Genomic DNA, 14,475 nt, shown 5'->3' on the forward strand with positions numbered 1-14,475 from the left:
TGAAGAAAATATAAAAAATATATTGGAAAAATTTTTAGATTATAATTAATATGTTTGAAAATTTCAAGTAATCGAGACAAGGAAAAACGCTAATTTTCTTATCGAGTTTTTCTAATATTTGGAGTTAACAGTCTTGTTTTCTTTGGTCTTCTTAATTTTCAGGATATTTTTTTGTTAAATTTAACTTTAGATGGTACGCTAATGACGTGATACGTATTGACAATAATTTCCTCGGGCGATTCGCGCGACTATTCACGTGTATTTTCAACGTGTTGCGATTTGCCAAGCAGCAACACGGCGCAGAAAAAGAAGCGGCGCCTTGGCGCCTTCACGTTTATCGGTACTTGTCTACATTGTTGACTAATCGCAGTAATATGAAGTAAACAACACTATTTACTTCGTGTGAACGTTTCGTGTACGTGTATGCGTGCGTGTGTTCGATGCTACTACACGTCTGTCGCAACCAAGTTTTCGTAACAACATGTTACATAACGACGTTAGTCATCGACGTGAGTCTAATACACACAGGCAACCAATGTAAATTCTATCATTGGATCTAATGAAGAGCTTAAATTCCATGACGTTGCGCGTATTGTAAAAAATATTGAGCTCGATATGCGATAATTAAATTTGAAGAATAATAATTTTTTACAATGTACATTAATATTTTATATCCTTATCGCATCTGATATATTGGAATAGACTGACAATGAACTAAAATTAAACGTACTCCGTGTTTGCTACGTTGCGATGATTAGAAGAATTATAATATCTGGCGCCGATAATATTATATGAACCACAAAATTGATAATGAGATTGCTTAATCTTTTTATAACATGGTTTTAAAATTAATTATACTTATTTTCAGAGTAAACGTTCATTTGCTTCCAAGAATTATATTTTTATTTTAATTAAACCAATTTAAAATTAACTTTAAATATACTTAATTTTGCGAGTTTTAGAAACACACACTTTGTGCTTAAGATTAAAGATATTTTGTACGTCGAATTGTAGCAAAAAAAAAAATAGCTGAAATTCGATTTTAACGAATATATATTCTTCTCATAGTTTTAGTAAATAAAAATTATTTATAACTAGAAATATACTTTGGAATTTCTGTTATTTTTTTAAGAGGAATTATCGAGTTTTCTGAATTGTAATAAGAAATTTTTGGCAGTGAAATTAAACAATGAATAATTACAACATATATATTTTAAACTGTTTTATTGATAAATTATAATAATTTATCATTATAATTTATTGAATTATGTTCAATATATTTCGAATTACCTCAATCTTGGTCAAAATTATTTATTCAAATATTTCTATATTTAAACTATATTTTTGCAAATTTAAACTAATTTCTATAAATTTTTTTTATTCATTTTAACCATTTGAATCAACGCAATCACACGTTTCCCACAAGTAAATTCATTACAAATTAAAATCCTTATAACTTTTGATTTTTTCAACAAATTAATCTGGATTTTTTTAAGTCTCCAAACATGTGAGAAACAACCTGTAAAAATTTTCATTAAACTTTCAATATTTCAAAAATAAGTATTAAGGATTCTCAAGAATAATTTCCGAAAAAATCAACAAAAATTCAAAATGTATTTCTGTACTTTAACTATGAATAAATGATAAGATCCTGCGTATCATTATTATTCAAATTATATGAGGAGAGCATACATTTGTCAAAATCGAATTTCAGCTATACTTTTTGCTACGATTGTACGTACAAAACATCCTCAAGTTTTTGTCATAATTACATCTTTCTATTGAAGAAAAATTAAAAAAAAAAATCGCTGACACAAAATCGTAATATTAGATCAGAATTACACGGTTCCACAATTTATTTTTGCAAGAGTCTTTAAAATTCATTGAGAAAAAGTAAGAAAAATCGAATGCGACAAAGTTAGAAAAAACATTTCTCTCCATTATAACAAAGCTAGAAATCGAATAAATGGCACATTGCATAATGCAAGCGAGTGTTTTCTCCGCAAAAAAATGGTCGTTTGCTTTTGACAGTGCGCAATATTTTCGTGACCCTGGACTGACATTGCCAAACATAACCAATACATGCGACGATAGAGGGACGGTCTCGCTAGAGTGGAGGCCAAGGTCGCGGGTTCCCCACTCTACTCACCCCACCCTAGCTTGCTACTATGTTGACGCCTATCGCTCGCCTGCCCGCTCGTCTTCCTGGTGACGCAACTATGTTGCACAGCTCGAACCGACTATTATGGTCGTCGTTGTTGTAATTCCCGTTCCGCGCTGGGTATCCTGAAGCCACCTCACTGGCGCCTGTTGTCGTTCTATTTTATCGTTTTAATTTGCTGTGCCTATAGCGGAATCTCTTCTACAACGTCGAAGTTAAGAGCGCCGTTGACTCGTATTATGTCGAACGTTACGCAACATGGTAATCAGTGTTTATTTGTGAAGCCACTAGAAATATATATAACTATAAATAATTAGTGATTTATTATTGTATCACCGATTATTAATCTTAATTTATGAGTTCTGACTAAATCTGTAATGTAAAATATTTAATGTTATATCCTTGTAATTATAATTTAAACGACACTAAGAAAAATTGTTAAGGAAAAATATTTATTTTATACTCAGATTAATTTTGATTTATTACAAAACTATAACTTTTTATTTATTTAAAAGTAATCTCGGCAAAAGAAATTGAAAATACTTGGAATTTTTTTAAAGCAATATTTTATTTAATGAAATTTATACTGTATAATCGATCTTTAGTAATACTTTCAAAACAGAGTTTTTCTGCTCGAGAAACGGTACTCTCTGCTTTTTTTTTTTTTTTTTTTTTTTTTTGACGATTGATATAAGTTTAAATAAAAAGTTGCACGTTGTACGTGCTTATACGCACTTAGATTTACAATTAGAGATATTTCGATTTTATCGTCGCGCATGTATTAAGAAAGCAGGCTTCGCACGACGAGGGTCATACACTGGAATCCTTGGGGGAGAAAGTTGTCAAGCGAGAGGCCGAGGGTCTGGGTCTGGGGTTATTATAAATCGAAAAATTCACTGGAACACGAACTTTTCCGGAAGGTCTTTAAAGGATTCGTTTATGATCCTAGTCACCTAATACGTCCTTCGATATATCAATGTTTATATTTAAGATAACAAGAATGTCTTTTCGAAAATAGATGTAAATATAGAATAGGAGACGTCTGTCGACCTAGCCCCCCCCCACCTTGTAAAAATAAAAAAACAAATACTGCAAATTTACGAGCTATTTATGAGCTTTCATATCCCGCAAATTAAAAATTTTGAGCTCGTCACACTAGGCAGGAATTTAATAATTTTGGTGGGGGGGCTGAGTCGACGTCGACTCAGCCCCCCCGCCCCTTAAAAATAAAAATATTCAATCGTTCTTTGCGGCAGAATTAGGAGCTATTTATGAGCTTTTAAAATAATATAATTTCGATTTTTGAGCTCACCGTTTTAACCCCAAAACAACCTTTTCATTATTTAACTCAAGAGAGAACTATGCTTAAAATGAAAAAATTTAACACTTTTGCGGGTAAATATTGTTTATTGATTTATGAGCTCTCAAAATACGTGTATTTTGATTATTGAGCCGCAACCCCTTTATAGAAAAACCACCCTTCGTCTCCCCAGCACAAGAGAAAACTATACTTAAAATAAAAAAATTTAACACTTTTGCGGATAAATATTGTTTATTGATTTATGAGCTCTCAAAATACGTGTATTTTGATTATTGAGCTACGACTCCTTTACAATGAAACTACTCCCAAATCTTTCCAGCACAAAAGAAACTATACTTAAAATAAAAGAATTTATTTTACGATTAAATATTGTTTATCGATTTATCAGCTCCAAAAATACGAGCGATTTTGATTATTAAGTTACAACCTTTTTACAAAAATAATCACCACGCATCTCCTTCACATAAGAGAGAACTGTAAATTTAAAATGAAAAAAAATTATTATTTTGCGAACCTATAAGAAGCATTAATAATATAAAATATTTAATTATAAAACAGTTAAAATACGAAATATTTAATTTCTTCCATTTTAAGTATAGTCATTTTAAGTATCCTCTCTTGTGCCGGGGAGACGAGGGGTGGTTTTTCTATAAAGGGGTTGCGGCTCAATAATCAAAATACACATATTTTGAGAGCTCATAAATCAATAAACAATATTTATCCGCAAAAGTGTTAAATTTTTTCATTTTAAGTATAGTTTTCTCTTGTGCCGGGGAGACGAAAGGTGGTTTTTCTATAAAGGGGTTGCGGCTCAATAATCAAAATACACGTATTTTGAGAGCTCATAAATCAATAAACAATATTTACCCGCAAAAGTGTTAAATTTTTTCATTTTAAGCATAGTTCTCTCTTGAGTTAAATAATGAAAAGGTTGTTTTGGGGTTAAAACGGTGAGCTCAAAAATCGAAATTATATTATTTTAAAAGCTCATAGTCGACTCAGCCCCCCACCAAAATTATTAAATTCCTGCCTAGTGTGACGAGCTCAAAATTTTTAATTTGCGGGATATGAAAGCTCATAAATAGCTCGTAAATTTGCAGTATTTGTTTTTTTATTTTTACAAGGTGAGGGGGCTAGGTCGACAGACGTGAATAGGAGACGTGCAAGAAATATGATAATGCACACATAACGTATAATATTTAATAAAGATATACATATTTTATTTTTATATTTGTTTAATATCTTGTAAATAATTCTGTTTTGTCTTTTTTGCAGACAAAGTTGCGGTGCCAATGGCATCTTCTCCCGTCGTTTAGATTTCAGCGCTTTCAACAGTCTGCCTCGCACCAAACTTAACTCCTACCACATCAAGGTGAGTATTTAATTATCTTGCTAATTTTTGACATCGGAAGTTTCGCTTACAAGGTTGTATAAATTACAACACCCTACTTTGTTAATAAAATGAACTGATGTAATGTTATTGTTGGCGATTACAACATACGAGATATTACCGCGCAGAGCCAAAATAAGAAATACTACACTGAAAAATAAATATTTCTTGAAGTAGAAGTTATCTCTTTTAATTCAAAATTACGAGAGAAATAAATTATCTTTTGGTTTTTATTGTGTGTTGGCTACATGACGGGTCGTAATAACTTAGCATATTTAATCAAACACGGATTTACATATGCGTGCGTAACAAGGTACAAAAAAATAGCTTGATAGATGGAGGATTAAACCGATATTGGTGACCAGCTTTAATCGCGTCGTAGGAGCTCGTTAAATTAATCTCGGCCGAGAGACCGTCCTTTCCACATGCGTAAATCAGGCATAAGCTACGCCCCCGGCGAATCCTTTCGCATCCCGTTCTGTAACACTGTCGTCCTACCCTAAATACGAGGAGAAATCAATACCCGAGTAAACCGAGTAGCGTGCATGTGTCTCTTTGCACGCACGCACGCACGCACACACATATACATACATATATATATGTACGTACGTTTACATGTACGCGTCGACATTAAAAAATACTTTTACTCGCCTACGATTTTTTCCTTGACCTGTGCTACTCGCGCTGTGCAAAGTCCACTTGCTACGACGTCGATTAGCGATTAATTCTGTGATTCAACTTATTTACCTATTAACTGACTGATTAACTGACTTATTATTGCAAGCGTTATAATCTAGAAAGAGATAGAGAATATCGTTAATCTAGGATTAGTTAACCCAGAATGTCGACTCGTAAGCTCGGTTATATCAGTGCTTTGATTAGCACTAATCCTGGTTGACCGACGCTTTCTTATACGTCTTTTTATATTGCTGGATAGTAGGATTAAATCGTTATTCCGATTAATTTAAACCATCGGTTTAATTTCGTCAAACAATGCAATAAATCTAAATTATTGTGTTACGGTTTACTTCTAAACTCTAATTTAAGAAACAAACTGAATATTTTATCTTTATATATGTATTAATATATATCTTTATATTGATATATATTATATCAATATAGAATAGAAGTATATAAATATTTATTCAATCGAAATCAAATTTCAATTAATTACAAAATATTGCAAATGCAAGTGTAAGCGAAACTTCTAAAACCTGCATTATTAACGATTTTTATAAATTATGTAAATGCACTTTGATCTTGCGTGGAATATTATACAGTAGAGGAATTGTGAAAAATAATAAACTTCAATATACATTTTATAGTTTCCGATTTCTTTATGCGATAAATGGCGAGCTTTTCATGTTTCGCATTCGTAATATAAATTGCTGCGTTTATCTTGGATCGATGGAGCAGAAAAAAGTAGCTTTTTTTTTTTTTTTTTTTTTTTTTTTAAGGGAAAGGGAGATCTATAAGTGATGCACGCCCCAACTACCGTTCCATAATACTTAACAAACTTTGACCTACGATCTGACCTCGACCTTCAAATTGCCTGCCATTTCGGCGCTTGTTTGCGGGAACGGAGAAAGAAAGGATGACTGGTAAAGCAGCCAGCTGGCTGTTCCCCTCCGAATTAGGGCACATACTCTCGCGCAGGGTTTGAAATTGTCTCGATAGAATCACCCGCGCTATATTTTCGTCAGGACTTGTCGGCGAGCAATCGTCAAAGTTTATGAAGTTAACGACGCGACTAATTAGCGCCGTTCGAAACTTCGGAGGGATGTGCTTTTTGCGCGATGTTGCTAACTCGATCGCCACATCTGTTACGTTATTATTTGTTGTCGTTGCTATTATTATCGACATATGGCGGAAATAAGAGCAATAATTTTTCTCGCATCTTTACGTGCGGCGCCGCTAGTTACGACGCGTCCATAAAATCCATCCTGGCTATTTTATTAGGAAGCACGTATACCTTCCCTTGATCATTTTTTTGTTTGCTTCACCAACAGTGCGCTTTATTACAGTTCGACATGGCGTTTATAGCCGACAGCGAGAGCTACCTCGCAGAAACAGTATTAACATATGCATCACTCGCGAAAAATCTGTTTGATATACGAATGATACTACGCTATTATCGAGGAATCGTTTATAGTATTTAGTGCTTTGCTAATTTGCTTATCGATAGTATAAAAGTATTACGTAAATAAATTGTCAATTTTCTAGACAGCAAAGTGTTCGAGCTGTGCAATCTTAGCAGAATATAGAAACTGTTTCCTGATACATACGTGTTTTATGTCACATTACGTGACATTAAAAATATAAACGCAGTGTGCGTATTTTTTTTTTTTTTACGTCGTGGATTTGCATTCTTTTATTGGCAAGTATTGCGCAATTGACTTTCGTGGCCGTTCTCGAGCGTGTTTTGCTGCCGAACCGGCATGACGGCAGTGGCCACGGCTGTGTGTATGCGTGTTGCTTGGTTCCAGTTTTTCAATAATACCGGTTTTCTCAACTTCACCGGCCGACTAAACCTAACGAGAGCCGTTAGGTAACTCGAGGGAGATCGATCTCGCGCGCGCGCGCGCGCGCACGCGACGGATGTGTGTGCACGCATCGTGTTGTGCAGTAGCAGAGAGTTGCTCAGGCAAGGACGGGTAGAGGGGACTGGAGGAACCAGGGCACCGTCATAAACCCTCTGTTGAAACCCTCGAAACACACCCAGCGAATCCTCCCATGGCAACCGTGTCCCCGTAGCAATCGTTTCGTTCTCTCCCCTGTGTAACCCTCTCGTATCGAGGGTGGATTACCCCTTTCTGCGTTGCGCGATGCGAATTGCAAAATGCAAGGCTTGCCTTTTGCGTACTGAATACCGATGTGCAGCGCCGACAATCCCCGGAGTCACTTAAGACCGGGGATTGCCGTCGTGAATTGGAAGTCATGGCGATAACTCCTCCGTTAAGACCCTCCGTCGCCGTCGAGGTGAGGGAAAAACAGAATGTTCTCCGCGCTTCTATCGTCGTCTCGAATCTTTTTGCAATTTTTATCGTTCTGCTTTAGTTGCGAATTCTGCTGTAGTAATAATATTTATAAAAAAAAGTAGTGAGAGATTCGCAAAAATATATACAATAATTTTTTTTACTTTTTGCAAATTGTGTGATAAACTATCGCGAATTTCGTGTGAATGACCTCGAGGTTGCATCTAACGATAAATCGGACAGGAGAAGCAATGGGAAAATGGGAAAGTAACATGCCACGATGCAGTAACAGTAACTCGACACGTGGCTTAGATAGACGCTGAAACTAGGAGTGGCTTGCGTTCGTTTTATGCTTCGTCCGTCGCGCTGTGTTTTATCTATCTCCGCTTGAAACGAAAGCGACGAACTTTTATAATAACGCGATATTTCGCATATTATATATTTCATGAGATTGATATATAATCTTAATCGTAATTATAATGTAACTAACAATGTGGCACGTATTTGCTTTTGCAATGCATTTTCTGACGTCGGACGTTAAATCGAAAATAATATCGCGTTATAAATTCGTATACATTCTTTTTTTTTTAACTTTGTAATTGAATCATCATTGTTTCGATGTAAATATCGCGATAGTTTATTTTTATGTAGCTTCGTGAACTTCCTTTCTTCACAAATGTGCGTGTGAAACGGTTGAACGACCTGAATATTATCATTTCGTCGAATACTCGATACGCTAAGCATTACATTGCCGCGATAGTTTATTATTACAGAGTCCGTCGTATGCGAACTGCGGTTCTTTATTTTGCGACTCGATAAATATTGTTTCTTGAACGCTGTGTGACGAAGATAAATGCATCGAATGTCAGCGGCGCCAGCTTGCAGAAAATATTGAACGGACAAAATGTCAAGTACACAATACTTTATTTCTTTCATCTTTTTTTTTTTTTTTTTTTTTTGTTCAAATAAAATAGAGACTAAAATATAAATAATAACATATGCACAATATTAATAGTATATGTAATATATATATATATATATATAATATACTTGTGAAATATGTAATGATAAAATAATATATAAAATAATAGTAAATAAAATTAAAATAATAAAAAAGGGAAAACTCGCGCACTCTTTTTTTATTATATTACATACTTTTTAGTAAAAGTAATAAAATTATTATTTAGACAAAGGAGTACGATTTTATCTTCAAAATAAGTTTTGAGCGTGAATCAAGTGCCTCGCCGGAGTCAACGCTTATGCTGAGCATTATATTTCGCCGGTGAACGCATTACGGTCTTATTATCTCGGCCTAGTCGACTCTGATAAGGGATTGTTCCGTTAGCAAACATTTGCAAACTACGCTTTTTCTGACAAGGATACGCGAAATGTAAACTACGTCGCACATTCTTTCGTATTGCTATTTAATTTTTTTATTTTGTCTAAAAATTATGTAGTGCAAAGATGCTTCAATTGATCGAAATTTTGATGCATTTGTCCAGTTTTCGGAATGCTCGATTGAATTAGTTGACAATGAAAGAGCTTCTAAAGAATTTTCTAATATATATACATATAATGTCTATGTTATAACTTCACTACCTTTCTCTTAATATGTTTTTTCATTCATATTTATGTCATTCACATGAATCTGTAAAACAAAGGAAACAAAAGGGGATTATAAAAACTGTACAGACCCATGTCATAGACGAGAGCGATCCGTTTCGCAAAGGATGGACCGCGTAATTTTCTCGAGAATTGCGCGGGGACCCTCGTTGGTCTGCGGTGAGTGGCGCTAGAGCTCTGAATGATACTCGTGTTCGAGGGGGCAGAGATTAATTAAAAGGTCCGTTCGTAAGAACGACGTCGAAAAGCTTTTCTCGTAATTCAGTCGTCCTAGAAGAGATGAAAAGCGAGGCTTTCCTTTCTTCAGTATACTCTCGTGCTTTGAGAGTCTGTCCGCGTCGCGTCGCCTTGTCTCGCTCGCCGATTCCATGGACATTGATTCCCAATGAGCTGACGCTGATATACGATGGTCGCTTCCGATCACCTCGAGCTAATAGAAAACGTCCATGTGGATTTATTATGTACCATGTGTCGTCGTGGTTGGTATGTCCCGCTACTTTCGAGACAAAAAGTTTATACACCGAGATCTTTGATTCAGTAGATGGATACTTGTGTGTGGGTGTGGATGACGAGGAGCGATATATTTAGTCTCTCTTTGTCGTATAGAAAATTTATAAAATATACGAAGTATTAATGAAAAATATATTTTTGCGAGATTGAAATATTTCTTTCTTTTAAAAAATATGTTTTATTATTATTTTACAATAATTGTCAGTTTTAACACTCATATATTATAGGTTTAATATCACGTGATGTTAACTATTGATTGTTAGTCCGTTACTAAGTTTCGTTGCCGCGTTCGTAGTAATATGAAACCCATTGACCCTCCGTGGTCAAGCCGGTACGAGAACAATCACGCTATTCTAAGGTAGTTCTCTAAGTAACGTAATCTTCCTGCTCCTCGCTGGTGGCGTTGATTAAATTCAGAGGCAGTACGAAATGGTGGATGGGAGTTTTGGTGGCTTGAGTTTCGAACGATGTTTCAAGTCCGTTGTACTAATTTCATTACAACGTAAATGAGAAAGTGCTAGCCGCGGCAACAAGAACTATTCGCACATCTCATTAGCTTCTACTAAACTTTGATTAGATTTCAAAAAGAAAGAAAGGAGAAAAAGATTCTCATCGTCAAAAAAGTTTTAAAATTAAAAAATTTTTTACGTTTAAAAGTTAAAATCGCTTCTGTATTTATTTATTTTCATTGAAAGTGAAACAATATTATATATGTCAACAATAGAAATTAAAGTTTATTGATAAGAAATTCTTAAGAGTGCAAAAGAGATAGAGTTCCGTACTTTTATGTTAATCATGAAGTAAGTTATTTGTAAAAAAAATTGTGTTCACTTCTCATTTCTATACTCTTTACTCTTTTAGTCTTTCTCCACAATTTCTTTCTCTTTTTTATTTGCTGAACGCATTTTGTGCGTTAACTCTCATTGCAGGCTTAACACTCTCCGCACACAATGGAGGTTTGCATTAAAGGTCATTAGCTTAAACGTTCGTCTTCCTGTTGCGCAACTCGTGTGCAATTCAACGTGCTGATATTCGCGAGACCGAGAAAGAGAGAGAAAGAGAGAGAAAGAGAGAGAGGGAACAAAAAAAGACAGTAAATGCAAAATAATTATGTAAATTATTAATTTAAGGACATTGATTTGATATGTTTCCTATCATTTTTTCGTTGCTCTTAAATTAGACAGTATATATATATATATATATATATATATATATATATATATATATATATATATATATATATTAGATTTTAAATTTCCTTATGTTAAATAAAGTACTTATTATGATTAATAAGAGCTAAAACATTAACGGCTAATGATGCGAAATAATTAAACGTTTTTTCAAATAATTTTAAAATCATTCCTTTTCCAGAAATTTAGATGAATATTAATGAACCGTCTTCATTTAAACTTTGGCTCGGCAAATGAAAGATCTGGGTTTAATTTCCGGTTCAGTTACTCATGCGTTATTTATCTGGCTTATCATTGTTGATTTAAAACATTTATCATTCATTATTTCAACATAATTATTAATAGTTTAATAGTTTGAAAAGGCGCTTTTATCTTTTCTTATGATAATGCAAGTTCATGACTCGTCAATACGAACTTTTATTCGTAGACAGCTGGACTGTCCTTGAATTTATCCCTGAACTGGGATAAGAGTCGTTCCCTTGAGAACCCGACCTACCTCAATCGGATCGATGCAAGATAGCTCTGCTTTTCTCACCCCACGTCACGCGCACACTAGTATTTTTGTCCGTGAACTTGATATATACACGGACAATTTTTTCGAGGGCAAAAAGAAAGAGCGCGGTTGGCTAGACGGTTGATACATGTTTTATTCACACGGTCGAGCAATTGAATAATAGATGTATAAAATGATCAATTTTTTTTCTGTATTGAATTTAAATATAGAAAAAAATAAGAAACTTTTTTATGTTCATTTTCGTATAAATTTATAAATGGATTATAAAATTGTAAAAAAGTAATTGTAAAAAACCACTGTACAGTATCGAAACATAAAAGCCACTTAAAGAGATAGTATTTTTTTTTTATACTTATAATAGTCACACTTTCTCATGAGTATAATCTTTTTTTAATAATGACGAAGAGGAAATAAGAGATTGGAAATGGCAGATGCGTGCTTTCTCCTCATCTTCATCATCATTACAGCGACGAATAACCGATGACCTCTCTTTGACGAACAGGATTATGAATGATAATGTGAGGAACGATTCCTTCTTCCTTCTCATGCTCATTAAGCTGAAGAGTCATGGAAATTAAAGCAATTGTCAGGCGTGTTATTCTACGCTCAAATAATTGCAGACTGTTTAAAAAAGTGTTATTTTTGTCATATTAAGCATTTGCACTTTACATGCTTTTATTTATAACTATACAATTGATTTTAATGAATAGATACTCTTTGATTGTAAAAATTATTGATAGATAATAATCAATGTTATATAGTAACTATATAAAAATTATATTATTGAGCGTAGGATATATTGAACATTTTCTTCGAAACCATCTTTTTCATTGTCGCGGTTAGCCATATATTTTGGGAAGCCACTTCCTCTTGTGCATCGCGTTCTGACAAATCGTGGTTCGCGAAACAAAGCACCCTCGCCGTGACTGAAACAATGAGCGGTCAAGCATTCCCGCGTAGGAACGGAGAGGAGATGGGAAGGAATGACATCGAGGGGAAAGACAGAAAGGAGAAGGAAAGAAACGAGCACGTCATAATCGGCGAGACAAATGTTCTCCTTCTCTTGCGGTCGCGTCGTTGGTCTGACCTGGCGTCACCTAAGAGTAAAAAGGTGAAGCCGCACATAAGCTTGACGGAAGAGATAAGGGAGAACCCGACGTCGTTTCGGACACTGTTCGTGGGCGAAAAGTAATGGCGATGGACGTGGTGCCGCTTCCGTTTTCGTAGCGAAATGCGCTTAGCCACGGTGAAACGCTTCTCGGGGTGCCTTTTACGGGTTCCCCTATGTCCGCCGACCGGTTTTTGTCCTCTCCTTAAACGAGAAATACTCCTCGCGTGTTTTCCTTTCCCGGCAATTGCTTAGGACCGGTATTTTCTCTATACGCTCTCTTGTCTATGTTTATACGGATTTCAAAGCGGAGACTGTAATCCCGTTTGAGATGGAATACGGACTAATTTTGCTCGATTCGGCGCAGCGACCGTGCGATGTCGAGCCCCAGGAGTGCCGTTGTGTAAGATATTAAAATTCGCGAAGCGTTGCCGCTGCAATATCGCGAGAAAGTCTCTCCACCCCGCCACGCCGAGCTGCTGCATGCTTCTTTATTCGCATTTAAACGAAATGCCGGAATTATATGCCCGACTCTTTAAACAGATGCTGTGAAGATAGAAACCGCGCGAAAAGAATAATTAAGTCGAAATAAGTTGCGCCACTTGCTGGAAATAATCTTTAAAAGTTCAACGAAATATCAATAGATATTTATTAAATTTCTATCAATGGTTAATTAAAGAAAAAAAATAATAAGATAAATAAAAATACACGTATATATATTTCACATTTTTAAATAAAATTAATGATATATTTGCTTGTCTTTCAATAATTAAAAATCAAAATATCATTTGAGATATATTTTTAATATCTGTTAATTTTTTTTATAGGATACAATACTAATTTGATGAGATGAGTAGAAACGTATTACTTTCTTTTCCGTATATGTATGTGTGTTTAGCTGATAGCTCATTTTCCCCTCTTCTCTCCAACTTCTTCTTTCCGTCTTACTTCGGTTCCTCTTTGTTCAAGCAGAGATCTGTGCGCGTCGGCTTTTTCCCCTTCTGTCTCACATAGGGAGACTGAGCAAGGGGAGACTCTGATAGAGAAATAGTTGGAATACGAGGCGTTACGCGCGGTGATTTGGTTCTTGTGCACAATGGATCGATCTGTCTGCGTTCTTCTTCGTGTAAACCTCTAGTGACGCGCGGGATATTGCCGGAGTTTTAAAAACTTATTTTATTCGCGTCGAAAATTTCCCATGTGATTTCCCTCGCGTTGCAAATATTGCATTAATAGACGCAATGTATTACTTATACGTAAAATAATAATTATCCATATCTACTTATCTTATTTACTCGCTACATCTTTCGTCAACGGACGAGGAATAACTTAACTTAACGGGGGAGGAGTATTTAACAGCTGATAACTGGGCAATAGCAGTGGATGATTGATGCAGAAAGTTCACATTTCCGTTGGGCGTAACTGATTAAAGACCAAGTATCTTTGGTAGTAGAGTGTACCGGTAATTAAGATATAAATTTTCCTAGTGAAATAGTGTCTCCGAAATGCCCTAACGTGTCGGGGCTGGCGTGGCACGGCACGAGGTCGCTCGCGTGAAACGACCTCGAAGCATCGGCTGCGGTTGTGAGGGGAATACCGCGAAAAGTTCGTAGATTTATTATGCTATTACCGAGGGTGATAGGGGGCCGGTCGGGAAAGGAACGCTTATGGGTGCGAACGGCG

At 35.3% G+C, this 14,475-nt stretch overlaps 1 protein-coding gene across 1 annotated transcript in view; it reads left to right on the top strand.

Moving 5' to 3' along the window:
- The window catches only part of LOC140665531 (headcase protein-like), a 156,876-nt gene that overhangs the window by 21,577 nt on the left and 120,824 nt on the right, over nucleotides 1–14,475 (top strand). Inside the window, exon 2 of the mRNA XM_072891737.1 lies at nucleotides 4,758–4,854. Within this exon, the coding sequence (XP_072747838.1) occupies nucleotides 4,758–4,854 (97 nt within the window). The remainder of the gene's footprint in view (nucleotides 1–4,757; nucleotides 4,855–14,475) is intronic.

This window comes from Anoplolepis gracilipes, chromosome 1, assembly GCF_047496725.1.
Source record: "Anoplolepis gracilipes chromosome 1, ASM4749672v1, whole genome shotgun sequence".
Lineage (NCBI taxonomy): Eukaryota > Metazoa > Arthropoda > Insecta > Hymenoptera > Formicidae > Anoplolepis > Anoplolepis gracilipes.